This window comes from Pholcus phalangioides, unplaced genomic scaffold, assembly GCF_987345545.1.
Source record: "Pholcus phalangioides strain wild (caught in Gottingen) unplaced genomic scaffold, Ppha-v1.0 ptg000018l_1, whole genome shotgun sequence".
Lineage (NCBI taxonomy): Eukaryota > Metazoa > Arthropoda > Arachnida > Araneae > Pholcidae > Pholcus > Pholcus phalangioides.
This window is the reverse complement of record NW_028301611.1, coordinates 19,911,349-19,935,425: the sequence shown is the minus strand read 5'-3', so window position 1 is coordinate 19,935,425 and position 24,077 is coordinate 19,911,349. Positions and strand designations below refer to the sequence as shown.

The following is a 24,077-nucleotide window of genomic DNA, read 5'->3' as shown; positions in this document are numbered from 1 at the left end:
AGACGTAACGTGATGAAATCGGAAAATTTTGTGTTGCCCTTCAACTCCATTTTTTTCTTCAATTCAGCAACGAGGTTTAGAAAATTTTAGACACCAATACTTATTTTCTAGTCCATGGCGACCTGATACCCGGGATTTGTCCAGCTCTGATGCAATCCATAATAATGATATGTAGAGATGTTTATTATAATGACTCTTATGGTTTTAATCAAAAACAGAATTATATTAGGTGGTCATTAGGCTATATTGAAAGTAAAAAACAGAATAGTCCTCATATAAATATAAAACATTTGTACTTATCCGACTGCTAATAGTAATGGAACAGTTGGTATAACAAGAACATTTGTACATATATATTTTAAGAAATTTCGAAATTGCTACAACAATATATTTTTATTACAAAATAACCTTCAGTATATTTTTAAATACCTCATTGTTTTTGTTGTTTTAATAACATGTAAAACATCAGTATTATTATTTTCTAATTAAAACAAACAACAAATTACAAGATACAAATACAAACATAAATTACACAAAGACAACGACACAAAATACACACATATATTACATGCACTATGTAGCCCCAAGGGATGGTAAGGTCCTTCCAGCAGGCCTAAATGATTTTTATTATTGATTTTTTTTTTCCTTCAGCAACAGCTCTTTTATGTATTACATGTATTTTATTATATATATACTCAAATACACTGCTGGCCACCCAAATTGCAACACCAAGAAAGACAAGAGATATCGCAACAATATTTATTTTGTAGATAACGTGTTGACCAAGCATCAAATGATTAAATTTGTAGACTTCTGTGAAGTGTGGTTCCTGCCAAAATCAGTAGCCAGAGTAGCCGCCATTGTTGGAGATCACCGCTGCCACACGCCTCGCAATTGATTCAAAGAGACTTTGGATGTGTTCTTGGGGTACAGCAGACCAAGCAGCTTCCACGCGTTGCCAAAGTTGATCTGGTGTGGCAGCTGGGGATGTAATCTGGGTCAATCGTTGAGCAACCATGGACCACATGTTTTCTATCGGCGAAAGATCCGGAGAGCGAGCTGGCCAGGGAAGCAATTCAATCTGGCGATTGACGAAGAACCTTTGGACAATGCGTGCCACGTGTGGTCGCGCATTATCCTGTTGAAATATGGCTGTGGGCAAGCCCTGAAGGTAAGGAAGGACAACTGGCTCCAACACCTCGGAGATGTAGCGCTGGCTTTTTAAAGTACCGGCAATGCGTACTAGAGGAGTGCGAGAGTGATATCCAATACGCCCCATACCATAATATCCGGTGCAGGACCAGTGTGGCGGTGCATAACGCAGCTGTTCAGCATCCTCTCTCCACGGTGTCTCCAGACTCGAATCCGACCATCATGGTGTTGCAGACAGAAGCGTGACTCGTCAGTAAAGACAATTTCATTCCATTGTGCCGTCCACATCCTTCTTTCATCGCACCATTGGCGGCGGAGACGTCTGTGGTTCTGCGTCAAGGGTAGACGAAGCAATGGACGTCTTGCGGACAGACCACTCTGCTGTAAACGGCGTCGAATGGTACGCGCAGACACTGGATGATGCAGTACAGACTGAATGTGCTGTGCTATGGTTCGTGATGTGGCTGAGCGATCCGTCACTGCCACACGCACAATACGCCTGTCATCACGTGAAGTGGTGCACTGAGGTGGATGCGATCGAACACGTCGGTCCGTCGTACACTCCTGCATCCAACGATCACATATCCGCATTACAGTTGTTTGGTTTCATCCAACACGACTACCGATTTCCCTGAAAGATAATCCACAATCTCGGTAGGCCACTATCCTTCCTCTGTCGAACTCGGATACTTGATCAAAAGGTGATCGCTGTTTTCTACGAGGCATAATTGATCGTTTTTTTGAAAAAACCACAAGAAAAACACAATTGCCGTACTTCAAATCATCGAAATCTCCAAGCCTTAAATAGCGCTTTGAAGTGGCGCCACAGGCGCGCGTGATGTGCGTCTGCGCTGAAATTCTAATCATTTGCATATCTCACCTCCGCTAATGCATGTTGCAAATTTCATATTATTTGCATGCTTCCTTCAGGGTGTTGCATTTATGGTGGCCAGCAGTGTATTTTTATAACATGCATTAGACAATAACTGATTTCAAATCACATCATTAATATCTGTGTTTTTGATCATATTAAAGATATTATATTCTGTATTTCTATTACTATTTATGTGATTATTAGTGTAAATGAAGTTCATTATTTTTGAAACGATGTGACAAAAACTTTTTTGAAATGATGTTTTATTACTTTTAGGCACTTGATAAATATTTCTATATCTATATTCGAGGTTCTATTTTCATTTTTTGCAAACCATTCTTCATTTTTGATGATAAATTTATAAATTCTACACATGTAGTTCTGTGTCAATATGTAACACTGAATTTTTTTGTTATCTATTGGAACATTTATTAATTACCTTAATTTATTATAAAGATTGTCTAAGTTGTGTATGTTCTCATAATATGCTCCTCCTCATTCCATAATTTATATTTGAGTAGACCCATGCATAGAAGATATTTTTTAAGAAATTATTGTCAACTACGTATTTAAGTTTATAAAGGACTCCTAAATACACAAAAAGAATAGTCACACAAAAAAGAATAAGTTTACAGAGTGAGTGCAGTGCATAAGTCGTCCTAAATGGTAGTCCTCCTCCTCCTCCTCTCTCTGGCTGTTTAGAGTAAGTTAATTTGTAAAAACATTATAATATTGTATATTTTATTTATGGTGTTATTATTTTTTAAATATTTTATTGTATTATTTATTATGTTATTATTGTGTTGCATTATTGAATGAATGATGTTTTTATTAGTCGTTTTCATGCAAAAGAATAATGGTAGAACAGATTATTCAAGTTTCCATTATTTCCTATGAAGTTAGATTTGTATAATGAGTGATTCGGATAACGAGCACATTGGTGAAATGAATTAAGCTCGTTAACTGAAGTTCCACTGTATATTGAAAGGGATTTTGAGCAAAATATAAAAATATCATTGTAGCAGTTTCGAAATCTGAAAAACTAATGAAACAAAGGGATTTATCGTAGTAAAGGATATCATTGTATCAAGATGAGTTCACCATTAGACTATATGCAATTCCAAATGCAATTTGAAAAACTATTGCTGTAGAGGGATTTATTGTTTTATCTTGTAATATTGTAGCAAAGTTTCACCATATATAAAAAGAAACTGTCATCAACAAAAAATATATTTCATCCCTTGGAATAATGCCAAATTCACCCAGTATAGGCTATCAAATATACATATGGGTCGGCTAGTTCTTAAAATCACCAACGGGTCTGCAACATGCATGATGATTTTTGCTCGGCCAAAATACATGAAATCAATAGGCTATCTGGATATTATGCTGAGGTGAACTTGGGAAAACAGTGTTGTTCCTGGTAAAGAGAGCCTGGAGGCCTTAGCTAAAGTTAGGAGAGGCTACAATGTCTCTACTAAGCAAGTCACGCTACTGTGCGTGTTTTAAGTAAAAATTAATCGTCTCTCTGTACTATAATGGTCAGTGCACTTGCCCAGTATGAAAAGAGGTCTTGGGTTTGTTTCCCCATGGAGAGAATGATATTCTTTCCCAAGTTCACCTCAACATAATATCCAGATAGCCTATTGATTTCAGGTTTGCATCATATTTGTACACCACAATGCATGATATTTTTCCCTACATAGTTCTTATCAGCTGAAACCTGTAACATTTCTTTGAGGCATGTACTATAACTGCTGGTAATTAGACCATTCTTAAAAAAATTAGCATAGAAATTAATTTTTGGTAGAAAGATTATAGCTCTTTATGAGCCACTCTTAAATTTATGAAAGGGGACAGAATTACCCAGTCATTGGAGCTTCTAACTTGTCCCCTTCCTTCCCTACTATTCCTCAATTTTTATATCGTATATATATATATAACGTGTTTTTTTTTCATACTTTTATACAAGTGTATATTTAGTATAGTCACGAAAAAATACATGCTTCTCTTTGAAATCTGCATATGTGAGATCTGACAGGGTTCTCATATCAAGCAGGGCGGTCGCTCTCTATTCTAGCAATTGCCATGCTCCAAACTGATGCTAGTATGAGAAATACTAGCAAATAACACTACTCAGAAAAATAAAACCACAACTGTTTAGGGAATGTCCCTGTTTTTTCTGAGATAATCACAGCTATTTGCAAGGGAGAACAGATTGTATTGGGGTGGGGGGAAAAAGGTGATTGTGCCCATTTACAAAAAGATAGAAGACATATTGAAGATGAACTTTCAAACAATTTCAGCAATTAATGACCTACCTCCTTCCAAATATTTTGAGCTTATTTTAAGGCCTTTAAAAACTTTGAAAATGTCATTAATACAGTGAAAGGCAATGTCTCTCTAGCTCTAAGAAAATAACTTGGACCATATTTTAGGCAAAGTGAAACAGCTAAAACACCCGACAAATATCAAGCTCAGGCAGTCAAATTCTTATGCGTCTAAACCGAGAACATTTTTTGAATAATTTTATTTCCATCACATCACGTCTATCACAGGTGCAAAAAAAAGCCATCCTTCATCCAGGGTTTGCTTCAAAAAAAAAAAAAACCCCATAAAAGCAAAACACAAACTATAGCTGCAAGTGTCTAAGGAGTTTAAATGACATCTAATAAAAGCTTGTCAATCAGTACAGTAACATTCTTCTGTCTTTGTCTGTCAATAGTCAGCAATAATACAGAAAAACATTAAAAGTAAAAATAATAATAATAATTGAACAAGCAATGGACCCAAATTTGCCCCAGGAGCCAGACATTAATTTTTTCCAACAGTATAAAAGCTGTAGCTTCAATACAAGAAATTGCAGTACTTAAATTTTATGTGATGCTGGAATGAATTTATGATATATTGAGATTTACTTCTTTCAAAATGAATATGTAATGAGGAATATCCATTATCATCAATTTTTATCGCCAACTTATTGTTTTATTATATATTATCAGCTTAAGTTAGAGGATGTAACAAAATTTTAAGAAATAATGTACATAAAGAATCAAAATTTAACTATCGAGATGCACATATATTAATTTATACCTGACAATCTCATTATGAATAGCATTTGCATCCAGGTAGTTACAAGCCAGCATTATAACTTCTTTTTTATCCAAAGGAGGGATCTCAAATGTAGCATACACACTGTTGAAAAGGCTCTCCCCAATAGGATCAGTAAACATTGAAATCTCATTTGTCATGATTGTTACAATGATGACAACACCATGGTTCAGAAGACATCGACAAAATTCCCATCCTTCAGTGCTCATAAAATTAGCATCATCTATGGCTATAAGCAATGATTTTCTCTTGCAACACTGAAAAAAAAACTTTATAAATAAAAAAATATAAAAAACTGACTAAAAATACCCAATACAGTGAAATCTGTCCATAACGATACTGCAGGGAACTAGACACAAAAATATTGTTATAGACAAATATTGTTGTAGACAGCTTGAACACATTTACACTATTTCCTATTAAATAGGAATTCTGCTAGAACCAAAGAAAATAATGTTATAGACAGTATCATTATACACACGTTTCACTGTATTAAGGTAAAAACATACTCTGCAAAATGCAAGGCATGTGAAAAAATACATCCGCAGATTGTGAACATCATTAACTTCATCAACCTCATAAGATTAAAAATAAAAATAATTAATTATGAGGGAATTTAAAGTTTACTTTGAATCATACATGGCTCAGGCTCCATCATCAATTTCAGCCCATCACTCCCACTTTAGGGGCACAGACCAAGTCAGAATGCATGCATAGTTTATGTTACTAACTTATTGGGCATTTGTCTTTTGTGGCCTTGTATCTGTATTTAAATAACGCTGGTATATTGCTAGAGGCAATTTACTACCACAGTAGCTCCAAAGAGTTGGCTGTGTTAAAATTATTTTTGAGGCTGTTATGCATGTAAGTAAATGTTGTGTGCATGTTATGTGTTAAAGTGCTGTCATCCACCTCCCAAACTGGAAGTAAGAAATATGATTTGAATGTCGCAGGTATGTTAGATGTAGTGGCAAGAAATTTTTTTCCAAAGTAGGGACCAGCTCACATTCAAGCTCCAAAGTAGGGACCAGCTCACATTCAAGCTCCAAAGTTGGAAAACCCACTTTTTCTGATTCTCACTGTATCACCTACAGTAATGAAACTAATGTCAACATACAGTAAGATAAAATTTCCGGCTAGGTTAAAAAGTTATAATCTTAATGACTTTTTAGCAAAGATCTTTTATTTTTCTGTAGCATTCACCCTCTGCTATGGCAGAGTTATTTAAAAATTACATCACTTTAGGCCATTGACATGAGTAGAGAAAAAAGTTCTTTTTTATAAATTTTCTGGTATCATTTTGTGAAAGATTTCGCCAACACTTCTACCAATATTTTTCTTCACATACATGAAAGTGATAATTTTTTTAAACTATAAACCAATACACTTTTCTGAGAGACAGTTTGCCCTGGCTTAGAGTATGGCATACAGTTTTGGTGGCAATATCTTCAGAAGGGTATAAACTTGGGCTGAGAAGGTATAAAAAATAGTCACTATGGCAGCCATTAATTAGTAAGGAGGACTTGGGATTGAAGAAACACTTCTGTAGTATCTGTATAAATATGATAAAAAAAAGAAAGACTATACATAGGATTGATATTATGGACCATTAGATATTGATGCATCATCAATGAAATGCTCCAACAAAGGAACAACAGTACCGTTTGGTTAGGGAAAATTTTAAGTTGTGTTACAGGGATTTTTTTCAACAAGATTGTGAATACATAGAATATCATAATATACATAGAATAATTTCCTGGAGTAAATTCCCCCACAATTGAAACATTTAAAATGGAAAAAAAATATAGTTACACCTCCATATAACAAAGTTGAAGAAAATGAAACACAATTTATGCACACTCTATATACATTTTTCAATAATTTAAGCATTCTTAAAATAAATAGAATTAAGTTAATAGGTTCTCAAAAAAAGTTAAAAAATTTAATTAAAATCTTATGTAATTGAATGCATTAACAAAAATATTAGCAAAGCACCATTTTTTTTCCTGTAAATATTAATTAAATGTTTTTTCATTAAAATAATTTTTGCCCAAAAGTACACGAAATTCCATTCCTTTCTTTTTTTACCAAGGGCCCGTTTCACTGACTCATTTTTCTGCCCTTTTTTTAAACAATTTGAAAAGAGATCCTGATCGGTATGAGTCTCTTCCCTGAATCTATTCATGCAGAATTTTCAGTTGACCATCTGAAGTCTCTCTTCAATTCCTCTTTGATCCTCAAAATTATAGATAGCGAACTTCTAGGAATCCTGAATTTGTTTCTTTGATACCTCCCCTTTTTTTCCATTTTTGGCTTTCAACTAACTGTATAGCTTCAATTCTTAAATGTGTACTGAAGGTGTTTTGAAGGTTTGATTCTTAGGGTTGAATCACCTTATATTTTCTCCAGATAGAATTTTTTGCAAAGAAAAAACATGTGGAGAGTAAAGAGGATTTTATAATATTTAAACACACTGATATATCTGACTCTGATCTTCCAGGGAAAGAAAAGAGTCATTATTCAGTTGTACCTTACATTGTAGATAGGTAAACTCACCAATAGAGATAAGATAAGATTTAGATAAGATTACAAAAAAATTCCTGTTTAAAAAGAGGTTTACAATTTGCTATAAGTGTAATTTGCTGAAATTGGTGTTCATTATACGCAATCAAAATAACAGATAAGCAATTTAAATTTCTTATCTACTTACTCTTTTAATTTTTTTAATTCTTTGTTATTGTTCTTAATTTTTGGTTGATGTAGTCAGAGTTGGGGGGCTATGGACATCCATATTTATTAAATTATTTCTTATATATATTTTTAATTTAATTTACTTCTAGTCCAGCCTATGTGTTGGGAAATTGCCTGTTGTGGCTTAGATTTTATATTTGTAGTTTTTGTAAATTTTTTAATCTGTTTATATAGTGGAAACCTTGCTATAAAGTAGTTCACAAACATAAAAGAAATATAAATGTAAAGGGATTATAAACTAAAGAGCCAAAAAAACTGGTACAGGCATGTGTATGCAAATAAAGAGATATGGAACCAATCAGAGTACAGCGCTGAGGTCGGCAACGCCTATATAACACAAGTGTCTAGTATAGTTGTTAGATCGGTTACTGCTGCTACAATTGCAGGTTATCGAGATTTAAGTGAGTTTGAACGTGGTGTTATAGTCGGCGCACGAGAGATGGGACATAGCATCTCCGAGGTAGCGATGAAATTTGGATTTTCACACACGACCATTTCACGAGTGTACCGTGAATATCGGGAATCCGGTAAAAAGTTAAATCTACGACATTGCTGCGGCCGGAAAAAGATCATGCAAGAACGGGACCAACGACGACTGATGAGAATCATTAAACGTGACAGACGTGTAAACCTTCCGCAAATTGCTGCAGATTTCAATGCTGGGCCATCAACACGTGTCAGCGTGCGAACCATTCAACGAAACATCATCGATATGGGCTTTCGGAGCCAAAGGCCCACTCGTGTACCCTTGATGACTGCACGACACAAAGCTTTACGCCTTGCCTGGGCCCGACAACACAGACATTGGACTGTTGAGGACTGGAAACACGTTGCCTGGTCTGACGAGTCTCGGTTCCAATTGCTTTGAGCTGATGGACATGTACAGGCATGGAGACAACCTCATGAATCCATGGACCCTACATGTCAACAGGGGACTGTTCAAGCTGGTGGAGGCTCTGTGATGATATGGGGTGTGTGCAGTTGGCGTGATATGGGACCCCTGATATGTCTAGATACGACTCTGACAGGTACGTAAGCATCCTGTCTGATCACCTGCACCCATTCATGTCCATTGTGCATTCCGATGGAATTGGACAATTTCAGCAGGACAATGCGACACCCCACACGTCCATAATTGTTACAAAGTGGCTCCAGGAACACTCTTCTGACTTTAGACACTTCCGCTGGCCACCAAAATCCCCAGACATGAACATTATTGAACATATCTGGGATGCCTTGCAACGTGCTGTTCAGAAGAGATCTCTACCATCTCTTACTCCTACAGATTTATGGACAGCCCTGCAGGATTCATGGTGTCAATTACCTCCAGCACTACTTCAGACATTAGTCGAGTCCATGCCACATCGTGTTGCGGCACTTCTGCGTGCTCGCGGGGGCCCTACACGATATTAGGCAGGTGTACCAGTTTTTTTGGCTCTTGAGTGTATACCATTATATAAAGAGGTACTATAATTACAAATTTCATATGTTTTGCCATGGGGGCGTAACTATGTCAATGTTACAGGAGCTCACTAATACTATATATGTAAAAATGTATCAATAAAAGCATCTGTATAGAATAACAAAACCTGTAGACATTTAGGTCTATGCACAAAAAACGAACAAAAAAAAAAAAAACCACAAAACAAAAAAACAGTGACATTAACCCTTTAAACGGCAATTAAAAATCATCAAACCCCCCTACAAAATACTATATCTTTTTCAATTAAGTAGGCTACTTCCGATTTTCAGCAGGTGCTTGCCAATGCTAAAATAAGACTTTTATGGAGGTGAGATATCATTGCTGCTTAAAGGGTTAAAAAAATATCTTCACTACAAAAAAATAAAATAAAACTAACTCCAAGCACAAGAGCAACAAGCATATCCAAATGATTGAACTTTTCACCCACAATAGATCGTTCAGGAAACTGTAATGAAAAGCAATGAAAATCAGAACCTTTGTTTCTACTCACAAATACAGCATTTCACTAATTAATTAAAAAGTAATCAATTACAGAATTATTTTCAATCAAATACTTGAGCATTCTTACAATCTTGGTCCCAAGAGATTGATTAAAATTTGAAAAAAAAACCACCACCAGAGCCAAATTTATACAGAAATAAAGCAAAAATGCAAAACTACTGCCCTCCCCTTGTGCAAGAGGTTCAAACCTCTGAAAACGTGCTGTGTAGTCCAGTGGTTAAGATATCTGACTCTCATCCTGACGACCCGGGTTCAAATCCAGAAATGATCAATCACACTGCTTCTGTACAAATACGGAACTCAAACTAGTTTCCAATCCCAAATATCCTTACAGTCTTCCTAAACCACCCTTGGTCCCAAGAAATTGATTAAAATTTGAAAAAAAAAAAAAACACCACCAGAGCCAAATTTATACAGAAATAAAGCAAAAATGCAAAACTATTGTCCCCCCGCCCCCCACAAGAGGTTCAAACCAGCCCACAAAAACGTTGTAGAAGAAAAGTATCAATTCCGAAGATTATGTTACTCTCCGCAATTACTATGAAGGTTTTGACAGCTGGCTGATGTAAAGATAAATTTATCATCATTATCGTTATTTAAATACAAAATATTTACCTTTGCATCAGCCAGTTGTCAAAACCTTTGAAGTATTAATTCCCATAACACTATATATATATACACAGGCCAACCATATTTCCTCGAGAAAAATACAGGAAATCAGAATGCTATTGTTGCCTGTCAGGCATTTTGAAAACTAACTGATTATAACGATTAAAAAAATTTATAAAAAAAAGTGCTCATAAACTGTTTCGAAAAAATTGGAGGTGCGATAGTACCTATCAAGAGGAACAATATTTGTAATGGAACCTATGACAGTGATCCACTCAGTTTGTCATAAAAGCATAAAGTAAATTGTCCAAGCTGAAGATTCAACAGTGGAAAACAAGAGATATAACAAAACTTGATGACCAACGAAAATCGACCTTGATCAGCCAAAAAGCTGCAACTATTGATGATGCTTCTTCTCACTAGAAAATTGCATACAGGGAATGAGAGATAGTTATATTCTGGGCAGTAAATTGAAATATAGCAATATGGACAGTTGGTGTTTGGTGAAGTACTGCTTTTTTAGAAGAGTAGAAATGATGGCAGAAGTGAGGACTTGTGCTTGTTCGATGTGTTTCTGAGTTTTGCTTTTCTGACACTCTGAGTGGATGGTGACCATATATTCTATTGTGAATACTGTTTGTCTTAATAGGTACTATCACCCCACTTCTCCGATTTTCAAAAAAATTCTACAAACACCCTGTAGCTCCATAACAGCTTAGTGGCCTATGAGGCTTAGTTAAGTTTTCAATATGACGCACACACTGTATCATAGGTTGAAGACCTCTGTTAGTCCATGGCAGTCCAATAACATTATTGCAAGTCTTGTGTATGCTGTTCAGATATTTTTTATAATTATTGTCATTTTTCTGGTTATGTGAGTGGCAACAGTTAGTTTTTCAAGCTGGTGAGTCCAGAGCAGTCATTGTGTCCCTTTTGAAAAAGAGATGTAAATAAAGCCATGTTAAGTTTTGTCACTCTTAAAATTATTAATTGAACCCATGATGCTGGTAGCACTTAATTTCCCCGACCAGCATGTTTCGAACTGAACCTATAAAGGTGGGTCCTCACCACAAGTGCTTAGGTTCTTCAAGTAATAATAATAAAAAAATTCACCCATGTTTTGTTCTGTCTTTTCTTTCCCATGCATGCACAAACAAATTGCAATCATATCACCACAGTCTTCTGCCACATAAGATTTGGGAGGCATAATATGAATCTCTCTACTGTAGCAGCATAAAATTGATCCTCACGAGTAGCCACTTTGTTTCTTGTTTAGTGAATTATATTTACTTGGCACAACGTTCACGTTATATGAGAGCTCAACAAATCTCATGAAGAACTCATATTTCATACGTAAATTCAAATCCACAAACTAAAAACTTCAATGTAGTAAAAAGAACCAAAAGTAGATGGTAGCAAATTATCATGTGACAATTGGTTACACACAATGGTGGTGCATGCAATCCAATAAAGAAACTGGTGTCTGGCAGAGTTGGAACTGAGCTTGAAAACAGCTTATTACCAACTCTATCGGCTTCCACAACAGATACCAAACCATCATCAACAGTTTAATTCACTTGGCAACAGAATGCATATGCATAATATGTGGCTTATTGTAAAGGAATTATTAATACTGTATGATCAATAATACACATATTTAAAGAAATTATACATTGAAACTAAAATAAAATGTTGAAATAAGATACCTTTGTATTCAAATACTTATTCAGCAAATGCAAAGGGTATTTCACAGCAGAATGACCAAGAATTTCAACAACGCAGACTTCATTGCCATTGTAGTTTGACAAGAGAAGGTCTCTCACTAAACGCCATATTCTGTCAAAGAGATCTTCGGAAAAGAGATTAGAAAGGTTTGACTGCGACCTGAAATTAACAAATAAAATCGAACTCTGCATGAAAAAAAAAAAAGTACCATCATAAGCTGAAAGTAACATAAGATAAAGTCATACGCTGACTTTATTCATAAGTTACCAAAGTAGGAAAAATATTTTGGTTTCATATTTCTCTATAGGTTCACACTTTTAGTTAAGCTGATCTACTCAAATACAGTCGAACCCCAATGTAACAAACTCTGATTCAATGAATTCATTGATTTAACAAATTTTTTCTGAAATTCTGATGAAAATAAAGGTCAAACCCTTATTTAAGGAATGAAAACCCTCGATATAACATTTTTTTTTACACTATCTGTAATCTTTTTTCCTTATTTCTCGTCAACCAAAACCACGATCTGAAGATTTTACTTCTCAGGATTTGACCTTCAGCTCTTCCTTCTTAGAAACAAATGAAAGATGAAGGAAGCAGAGGCAATAAAGTCATTTAGAGTGTGCATGGTATAGAGTTGGCAAAAACCCAGGTTTTTTCAGAAAAAAGCCAACCCACTGGGTTTTGGGGTTTTCAGGGTTTTTCATGTTTATGATACTGGAGCATGAGGAAAGCAAGTTATATATGCTGTAGCCTACAAAAATATAATAGACCTAGTAATATATGGCAATTATTTATGTAATTATTATATCAATGGTAGCTCATTACAGAAATTTTTTTTTGGAGGTGGGGCAAAACTGTTTTGCATATTCTTATGATGAGTTTATGAAATGGGTTTTTTCAAGGGTTTTTCTTCTAACCCTTACAATCAAAATTGCATTAAATACATAGATTTATTCACATATTTCTCTTTAGATAGAGTATGACAATGCATTAGAACGCATACTGTTTGTGAGTAAGCGTAGTTTTAAGGTGTAATTTTTGGTGGATTTTTTCAAGTAAATAAATTTAGTCATCTATACATATAAAACAGCATGTACTGACTGATTCACCACCACCAAGCCTAAACTGCTGAAGCTGTACTAAGAAAAAAAGGATTTTTTAAAATTCAAAACTGCAATGGATCATAAGGGTATATTTTCAGATTACAAAAACCATGCACGTGAAGCAGCGGGTAAATATAAAAGACAAGGAAAAATATAAAAAGACAAAATATCAGAAGCTCTGTCATGTGTTGAATTTTGTCTTTAGTAAGCAAAAAAGTCATTAAATAGTCACAGTCAGAGTTTGTTTGATGATCCCTACCTTAAGAGAATAATGGTTTTAATACTAGTTTGTATTAATTTCGGCATCTAGTTAAGTTTTTAAATCACATCAGATATACAGTACACAGGGTGCCCCATAAATTTGTAAATAATTTTAAAACTTATAAAAGTTGAAGGAATTGATATATTTGAATGCTGTTTGCAAAAAAATTATTCTCATGAAGAGGGGGTTTTTTTTTTTTTTGGTACAGAGAGAAAAAACATTTATTTCAAATTTTTGTTGATAACTTGCATAGAAGGAAACTACTGGAAATAGAGAGAAATAGAGAGGAAATAGAAATAATCTGAGTCCTATAAAATGCAGAATGTATGACTAACAGCTCATTTCTGAGTTTTCTTGTTAGTAGTGCTTGCATAAGGTTTTCATTGTGATGTTGACATTGGTGGATAAAGCACTATTAGTGAAGATGTTTTACCTCAGCCACGAATCATGGGCTGAAGCTTTACAAACATTTTGGACACAGAAGAGATTGAAGAAAGAGTTTTCCATGGAATTCTGTAATTTGCTTTTGCGTAGCACTCTATATCGACAAAAATTTGAACTATTTTTTTCTGTATGAACCCGTATGTGAAAATAACTTTTTTGTGAATCACATTTAAATGTACCAATTCCTTCAATTTTTATTAACTTTAAACTATTTCCAAATTTATGGGACACCCTATACGTCATCAATAGCAAAAAGAAAAAATCAGTATTATACTGGTTTTTGCATTTTTTACTAATATTTTGATGTGGGATGAAAAATGCTCACACAAATCCCAACTTCCGGCTTTCTTGAGCAATCCATTTTACCAGAGCTGTTTTTCCAAAACCTTTATCACCTTTAACATAAATGAATGGCAAAAAATCTTCATCAGGTGTTCTGTCCTTCAGATCAGCTACTGCTTGGATTAAGTCAGCTTTCAGTTGGTCATGGCCAATAAGTTTCACTTGAACCTGCGGGATACTTTCAAATACAACACATATAAATATAATTAAAAAAAACATACACGCAAACACAGTTAAGTTCGATTATAATGAACATCTAAAATCCGTCAGTAATTGCTAAATTAGGGAGCATATGAAAATTTTCTTATGGGTGGAGGGGGCGTCTTAAGAGCGTCATCGGCCCCCATGCCAAGTGGTTTTTCCTCGGCCCTAGCTGGTAATTTCTCGAAACATTCAACTACTTTTCGTTTTCCTGAGGCTCCTCTTCTCTTGAGGTCCGGGTGAGCCCATGAGTTAAGACAGCACTGGTGGGTAGCAGAAACAAATGTTCAAATTGTTTGCAAAGAATCAATGCATCATAGTAACTACTGTATTTCTCAGATATTATTCAACATGCTTTAAAACTTGCTGAATAGGATAAAATTGTGGTTAAGAGATAGGTTGCAGCGGGTTATGGTGAATGGGGATTTTTCTGATTGTACAGGTGTCACAAGATGAGTCCCTCAAGGAAGTGTTATTGGGTCCATACTTTTTTCACTTTTCATTGATAATCTCAATCAGGGTACATATAGGAATGTTAGCAAATTTGCATATGGCATGAAGCTAATGGGAATAGTCTGGAATCAAAGCAATAGAAAGTTTCTCCAGACCAACTTAAACAGAATTGTAGCATGGGCAAATGAATGGAGCATGACTTTAACATTGACAATTGCATGGTTGCTCATTTTGGTTTGAACAACCCCCATTTCACTTATGAGTTGAATGGTGTCATTATTCCAGATGGAACTAGGATTCTTATTGATGAGGTGCTTAGGTTTTCTAGCGTTGTGATAGTAGAGTGGTCATAGCGATGAACTCGCATCATGAGGACCTGGGTTCAAACCCCACTGTTGCCACAGTGATGGTCGGCTGAGGTCTGTTATCTGTGGTTCTCAACTTTGAGACACAAATGCAAGTTGATCTTTCTGTTAAAAAATCTCCCCACAAAGAGCAACAGGCCTACAATGGTGCAATTAGTCAATCATTACACTTCACTCATACGTAGTTAGAAAAATTGATGGAAGATGACAGCACTACTCATTGCAAGAACTACACAGAAATAAACTTCACATTAGGTTCCCAACACTTGCACGCACATTCCAACATGTACCAACTCGTTCGAAGTTCCACAGAGGAATATGGACGAGGTGCATGTATGGTTTAATAGTAGTAGTGGCTTAAGTTTTCTGAACACTGTTCAGCGGTGATAAAAAAAATGAACAGAATGCTCGTTTTATACCGTAAAAAAGGTGTCTTTACATTTTCCTAAAGTGATCCTTTCACTTTTCAGGTGTTTAGTTCGCCCTGGACAGGAGCATGCCATTAAGTTTTGAAGCCCATACTTACAGAGGGACATAGACTTGGTTGAAGGGGTGCAGAGAAGACCTAAAGGAGTCCTTGTTGGAGCACAGGGATTATGAAGAAAGACTTTATTTTTTTAATGTTTCCACTGAAAGAACGCAGTGTTCAAAATTTTAAACGGAATGGATAGGATGGACCATGAAGTATTGAAACGCTGTTAATCGACTGCTTTGACGAAGGGACACCAGTATCGAATGATAAGGGACAATTCTAGGTAGTGATGTCGCAGGGAATTTTTCTCTAATAGGGTTGTTAATAAATGGAATAGCTTAGCCTTAGGGGTAGTAAATTCTAACACAGTTAATATGTTTAAAAAGAAATACGATAAACATGATGGGGTAAATTGAGAAACTATCCATACTAAGCATAAGACAACCATAAATATTTTTATGGGCATTGTATAATATTTTATCATGTACATAAAGGGTGTTTCAAAAGGAACCATCCGATTAAAAAAGTAATAACCCTTCAGCTTTTAATCTATTTGATCAAATAATGTATATGTAGAAAGAGGGAAATCTAGAGTTTCATGCAGTTGCTGAAAAGTATCGCTAACATGCTTCCTTCAGCTGCAACTTCAGTGTTTGTCAATATTAGCTTTTCCCACAGTTAGAAAGCAATTCAGACGACTTCATTTTCTAGCAGGACAGGACACTACCGCACTGGAAATTAGACGTTCAAGAACATTTGAATAATCACATTCCTAAACGAGGGATCGACCGTACGGGACCTGACGATTCAGTTAAACGTCACTGGCTTCAAAGATCGCCGGACCTCACCGCGTGTGATTTCTTATTGTGGGGGTTTATAAAAGACTACGTTTATGTGCCTCCCCTTCCAGCTACATTAGCCGAACTTAAGATATGCATAACAGCAGCTGTGGAAGCAAACATTCTCGCAAAAGTTTAGAGCAAATTTGACTACTGTATAGACATATGCCGTGCATCCCAAGGTGGACATATTGAGCATCTTTAATTTGGTTTGTAGAAAAACGTTATGATTAGCCATGTAATATAAAATTAATCTTAAGTGTCTATGTTCAATATTTTTCGTAATATATGCATTTCAAATCGGGCGATTCTTTTTGAAACACCCTGCATATATTGTTTCTAGTTTTGGTAATTGCATTTTTAATCGGGGGTGGCTGTATTTTAGAAATATATGGCATCCTTATTTGTTTGACTTTACTTTTTTTTCAGCCACCTTGTTGGGCATTTTCATTGTTGTGGCTTTGAATTTGTATTTTCTGTATTCCTTCCATATTGGTCAACATGCTTTAAAACTTGGGAGACACTAGATTTTTGAATGTATGGGCAAAGCATGATTTACCAGGAATCAATATATATATTTGGAATTCCTATATCAATTTATAAGGTGAATTCTCCAAGAACTTCAGTGAAATCAAGAAATATAGGTATAGCTAAAAACAATTTATTCGTATTCTAAGTATCTTCCCTCAGATGAGATGCAATGGTCTCATCATTCAATCTTCTTCTCAAAGCAAGTAAGAGAAGGGTTTTTTCTGGAAGCTGTCTCAGTGAACCCCACACACAGCTGAAATAACTACCAATTCTACTTGAGCTTCTTCTTCAATGTTGGAAACAGCCAGAAATCGCATGGTTCAAGATCAAAACTGTTTGGTGGATGTGGCGTAATTTTAATATCGCATTAGCATGTTATGTTTCAGTTAAAAGTTTCTGACAACATATATCGAAAAAGCATCGTGAACTATTAGAAATTTCAGTTGTGAAGGGTTCACTGGTTCCAGGAAAACACCTTTTCCATTTGCTTTGAAAATTGGATTGAACTATGGGACCATTGCATATTATCCGAGGGAAGATACTTTGAAAAAAAAATCATTTTTTGCTGCACCTATATTTCCTTGATATTTTTTATAATTTTACTCCAAGGTCTTATGGAACATAACATGTATGTAGAGATAGAAAATAATCATAAATTACACTGCTCAACACTGATTTTGTTCTCAAAGATTTTTCAGTGATTTTAGGGTGATTTTGAGGTGCTGATTCCGAATCTGGCATGTGTTTTGTCACTGGCTCTAGTTTTTGAGATTAAGTGAAAGTTAAATTCCATTGGTAATACACAAGCAGCATACGAATTGCATAAAAACCATGCATTATAAATAAATACAGTAAATCATTTGCAAAGATATTTCAATGACTTTGGGGCAATGATTCTGAATCTGGCATTGGGGTTTTGTCAGACACCAAATTCCTCCATTTATATCATGGGTTTAACAGTTGTCTTCCAACTACTTCTTTCTTGGTATTCGCTCTTTTGTAGTTGTTTCACTATAGTCGTGCTTACACATGTTCAAAAATCTAGATTTACTTGTTGGAATATAATTTGTAAATATCTACCAGTAATGTAGTAGAATCTGAGTATTATGTGCAGAGGGGTAATTTTAATTTAAGTTGTGAAATCTTGTTTCATTGATTTCGCTAATCATCATAAATGTTGTGCAGTGCCGATCCTATAAATTTTGCCACCTGAGGCGAATTATTTTTTCCCGCTGCTTGAATATGACTATCTGAAAAGAGTTTTCTTTCTTTATGTCTATTGCTCTAATAAAGTGTCCCAAAATGTGTCAAACCTCTGAGGAGGGGTTGACATTGATGATTTAGAGCAGTGGGTCTCAAACCTTTGCCACCCGTGACTCCCTGGCCGTGACAAGATCTATCCACAGCTAATAAGAATAGTCTAAAAAAGAACCACTTCAAAGAGCTAAATAGGCAATCACAAATTCCCAAATGTCAACAACTCATAGCGATTTCCTTGATAAAGGTTGGAGATGCTGCTTGGAGCCAGGTCAGCGTAAGATTACCCGCTGACTGGGCAGTGCAAAGAGCCTCGTGTGCTATCCATATAGATGACCCTAGCTGTGTGTGTGTGTGGGGGGGGGGGGGGGTTGGCAAAGCTTTGGCCCAGGCAATACTAGAAAAAATTTATTTCTAGTTCAAAGCTGCACACCATTGTTTACCGTACAAAATGCCTGTGACCATACATCCTGCTTTTAAAGAAACTGTTTCAGATTTTTGTCTCAAATTGTTATATTGTTCTAAATTATGCCAGATATCTTGAGGAAGGAACCTAATTTTTCAGAACCAGCTTCTGTAGAGACCTGAACCTGAAGAACTAGATGCACTGAGGTTCCTATCACTTATGCAATTTTGAATCTTCCTAAAGTATGGATGCAACTAGAAAAGATTTAGTCAGGATATGTCTGGCCTATCTGTAGAGACCGGCATAACTTTTTCGAAGTGCAAGAAAGGAGGTGTATTGAGATGAATTAAGCATTGAATAGAAAAGAGTTGAATAGCATTTCAAAAGTATTGAATTTACTTTTGCTTATTTACCCACCCATGCTTTCCCCTGAAAATGATTTTGATGTGTAAAAGTCTGCAAGAAATCACCGTCATAACAAATCTGTCATAAAAAATGTTACCCTGTAAACATGCCGCCCTAGGCAGCTGCCTCATCACCTCATGCCTGGCGACAGTAATGTTGTGATGACCAGTGATGTTGTGACACCCTGATGTTGTGATGATATTCATTATTTACCATAACATGGAACTAAGGATTGCATTCCAGGCGAGTCAAAATAGAGTGACTTCACTGCATCTTTATGTACATATACACTATAATATACATAAAAAAAATTTCAAATTATAACAGCAAACACACTCATCAAACTGAAATATAATCATAACTTGACACTTACTTTCCTGAGAAGTGCACTTCATAAGCTGTAGACATGCCCTTTATAGTTCTTTTCCTGACTTTGATCTGTTCAAAGATGTTACCAAGAATCCTTCGAGAACGCAGCATTGTATTGCTATCAACAATTATAGCATTTGTGTCATGATATTCATCCACAAACTTTATTGCATTATAGATGGGCTTGCCAAAAACTGAAAAATTTACATAGAATTATACAAACATGTAGTGCTGCCAAAAAAGCTGTCATCAATGTCGTAAACAGAAAGTTCCCATTAGTTTACAAAATTTTCCCCCATATTTAACTATAAATTTCAAATATGCAAAGACAAATATTTATCTTATAAAATGGATTTCTTTTAAAATTAAAAAATAAATAGTTTTTATAGTGTTTAATAGTAGCATATAAAGTGGCTGAGTATATTGTCCCACGGAATTGGAAACTCACTAATATAGTCCCTATCTTTAAAAGTATAGCAGAGAAACTGCCTAAAACTATCACCCGGAAAGTTTGACTATCTCCCTCTCTACTTATTATTAAAAGGCAACTAGTGAAGTGGATGAACGAGAAAAATGTCTTGGCAGAAAATCAGCATGGGTGCAGAAGGGAGAAAGTCATGTGTAGCCAACCTCCTTTATTTCTATGACCATGTGACTGAAGGCCCGTTTACGTGTTAAGTAATCAAGTAGTTAACTAAATTTTAAGTTGTCAAGTACTTTAAAATGTATGCAGACAATAACGACCATTTACACGCCATTTCGTTGGTAAGTGATTAAGTAATTTAGTAAATAAACTAAATTAAAGTTTGGGCCGCTGTGGTGGTCGAGTGGTTATAGTGCCGGACTCGTGATGCGAGGATCCGGGTTCGAACCCCACAGTGGTGGTCGGCTGAAGTTGGTTTTCTGTGGTTCCCAACTTCAAGGCGCAAATGCGAGCCGATCTCCCCGTTAAAAAGTCTCGCCACAGAGAGCAACAGTCCTACAACGGTAAATCATTCAACCATAACACTTCACTCATAGTTGGTAGAACTGGGGGCGGATGGCGGCGCTGCACATAACAAGCATTGCACAGAGGCAAACTATACGTCAGGTTGCACTACACGTACACGCACATTCCCGCATTTACCGATTCGTTGGGGGGTTCCGCGGGGGGGGGGGATGCATGTGTGGGGTAGCAGTAGTAGGTAGGGGCTCGGGGATCCATGATGTTCTTAAGTCAGCCACCTCGTTGGGCAATTTGCCTGTTGTGGCATTGTATTTGTATTTGTATATAAACTAAAATAAACTAAGTACCCAATTTTAAGTTGTCAAGTACTTCAAAATTTATGCAGACAATAACGACCATTTACACGCCATTTGGTTGGTAAGTGATTTAGTGATTAAAGTAATTTAGTAAATAAACCAGATTCTATTTTTCTCTGTTAAGTAGGCCTATACTTATGTGCCAGTAGGTGTGGCCTGCCACTCTTGGAGGGGTCTTTTTGCTCTCTCTCTCTCTCAGGGATGTTTATTTTGATATTAAGCCTAAACCTTTTTATGCTCCGTCGTCATCTTCCATTTAGCTAGAATTCCTCAGAAATATAGGATGGGCGAAGTGGCCGGAGGACACAACCTTCAAGTTTATTGAAGAAAATCTTCGCCATGAATGTTTGTTGAACTATAGAAATGAAAACTACCATAACAAACAAGCTAAAAATCAATAGATGTTGGAAATAGCGGAAGCTATGGAATATTCTGTCAACTTGATCCCAAGAGTTGAAAAAAAAATCGAAGATTCAAAAAAATCGTGCACTGGTGTGGAGGATTTATTGTATATTCAAAACTGAGCAGGTTTGGAATATTTCTCACTCATCCAAAATGAATTTGTTGCCATCTATTGATAAAAATACATAATCAAGTACTTAACGTTAATTTGGACAATTTATTTTGTTAACCCTTCTGTTAAGGTAAAACACTGCAAATATGGATTCCATCTTATAATTCTAAGTACCTCAGGTTGGCGGCCTGCAGCATTTGTGTGAAGTTTCAATTTGGCCCGAGATGTCTGAAAAGTTGAAGACCAATGACATCTGCATAACGGGAAAACCCAAATATAGAAAGAAGGGGTTAAAATATTTCACTTTTATGTGTCCATCCTTTCTTAGAATTACTTTAGAAGGATTTTTATGAGAGGCATGTGCTATAATAAGTGTTCATTCTTGAAGAGTGAGAGAGAAAGGAAAAAAAAAGACATTTGAGAACTTTTTTCTACATTACAACGAATGCTTTCTGATTCCCAACTTGCTATAACTGAACATTTTTGTATCTTTAACATTAGCCATTTGACAATCACTTGCAAATCACTTGCTATAACAAGTGTTATAAACAGACTTTAACTGTATATATACTTGTACAAAACATCCACCTACTGGACCATTCATATCGACATTTAAATCCAAGTACTCCAGTATAGCATATTCCAGTGCAACAGCTTACAACAAGGTTCCTACAAACAATTATAATCATCATCAGTAAGGAAATTTTTTTACCATATAGAAGAGAAAATATTCATTCATTTTAAATATTATAAAGATAAAAAGTTAAGAAAGGGAAAAATACAAACATAAAAGTATTCAATTCACCTTTTTTTTCCCAATTTGGTCTCTCTCTAATCTGATGTTAAACAAACTGTTGTTTCATGGAATTATGAAAACAGTCGCAATCACAAGAATCTCTACAGTTACTGTAGAAAGAAAAAAACTTGAATTCCACTTTTAGTTTTGACCCTGCTGAACTCTTTGGCAAAAAAAAAGGATTAACTTATAATTATAATTGTTAAATTCATAATTTTAATAAAAAGAACTAATTATAAAGTGATTAATAATTAAACTAATTTCAATTTAAAAATTAATGACCAATTATTTTTATAGCTATAAACAGTCTAATGAACTAAGAACAACTGCAACATGTTTGAGGTTTCAGAGGCTGATACAGATGACATAGAGGAATTCAGTATAAAATTGAAGGAACGTTTTGATTAAGGAAAGCTTGACACTGGAAAACCACTGAAGGAATTTCTGAAGATAGAAATAATATGCAATCTTTTTTTTTTTAAATTTAAGATGGTGATATAAATCTATCTAGCAATGGAAATTAAGGTAGTACAAATGATTCCAGAATGACAGCAAACATTACAATTTATTTGATTCAAAAACTGAAGTGTAACACAGAGTAGCCAGACGGGGCTACATTCGAAGAGCCTGGATAGTTTTCAGAAATAAAAGCGCCACTGATGTAAAGGAGGAAGACATGTCTCAAGAAGAAATTCTACTGTGGAATCAACAATACCATCTAGTATATATAAGATGTGGTATTTAGGTAGATGGGCCTCTTTTCCCCCTGAAGTTTTTAGAGTGTGAGTAAACGTTGTGAACAGTTGCGAGTGGATGGTTCATAAAGAAGGATGAAGGATTTATGGAGGATGTTGACTTGTTCAAAAAGACAGTGGTGAGCGCAATAGCTGAGTTTACGATTCATATTTAATCTATCTCTTTCATGATAGTTATGTTATGTAATGATCTTATGTGTTCACTGGTAAACATGGTAGATGTTGGAATCCTTTTATGAATATGTTTTGTTTATTTCTTAATAAATTAATCTAGAATAGCTAATCATTTGGTTTTGTTTGCATTGATTTCACTGACCGTTTTACTTTCACTGACACAACACAATTGTGTCAACACAAAGAATTGTGTTGGTACACAACACAATTCTTTAGCCCTCATATAATCGTAAATTCAATTCCCCCCTTTTTTAATTAATCCCCACCATGCCATGCTGCCATTATTTTATTATTTATTTTATTTCTTTATTAGAGCATCTTTTTTACAAGGAGGCTAATGAAAATGTCAAATAATAATAATGGTGATTTGAAAAAAAAGTGATCGCCACATTCATGATTTTTTTTATATTTTGTTTTATCATCATTTATTTTTATCTTGATATACAGTAAAACCTCTCTTTTGCTGACACAAGCGGGACAAAAAAATTTGTCTGTAAAAGAAGAGTGACCATTGATCAAGGGTTTGAAATGCATACATTTATTATGCAAGGGGAAATTATTATTTACTCATAAAAGAGGGAAGAACCACATCTGAAGGGTGTCCGTTAAGAGGGGTTTTTACTGTATTCAAATGAGAAACAACCCAATGTACTGTACTATGAAATACAAATACAATGCAACAACAGGCAAAATGGCCACCAAAGGTGGCTGAGAAAAAGATGCACATAACAAATATGGATGTCATATATTTCTAAAATACAGCAACCTCAAATTAAAAATGCAATAACAAAAACTAGAAACTATATATATATACATGATAAAATATTATACAATACCCATAAAGAATATTTATGATTGTCTTATTCTACGTGTGAATA

The 24,077-nt window shown here is 35.3% G+C and overlaps 1 protein-coding gene across 1 annotated transcript in view; it reads right to left on the bottom strand.

The window, feature by feature from the left end:
- LOC149072049 (adenylate cyclase type 10-like) overlaps positions 1–24,077 on the bottom strand; it is a 132,215-nt gene that overhangs the window by 70,683 nt on the left and 37,455 nt on the right. Inside the window, exons 12-17 of the mRNA XM_089247635.1 lie at positions 22,046–22,143; positions 19,663–19,852; positions 14,344–14,538; positions 12,188–12,365; positions 9,748–9,816; positions 5,120–5,394 (exon numbers count right to left, since the gene is read on the bottom strand). Of these exons, the coding sequence (XP_089103761.1) occupies positions 5,120–5,394; positions 9,748–9,816; positions 12,188–12,365; positions 14,344–14,538; positions 19,663–19,852; positions 22,046–22,143 (1,005 nt within the window). The remainder of the gene's footprint in view (positions 1–5,119; positions 5,395–9,747; positions 9,817–12,187; positions 12,366–14,343; positions 14,539–19,662; positions 19,853–22,045; positions 22,144–24,077) is intronic.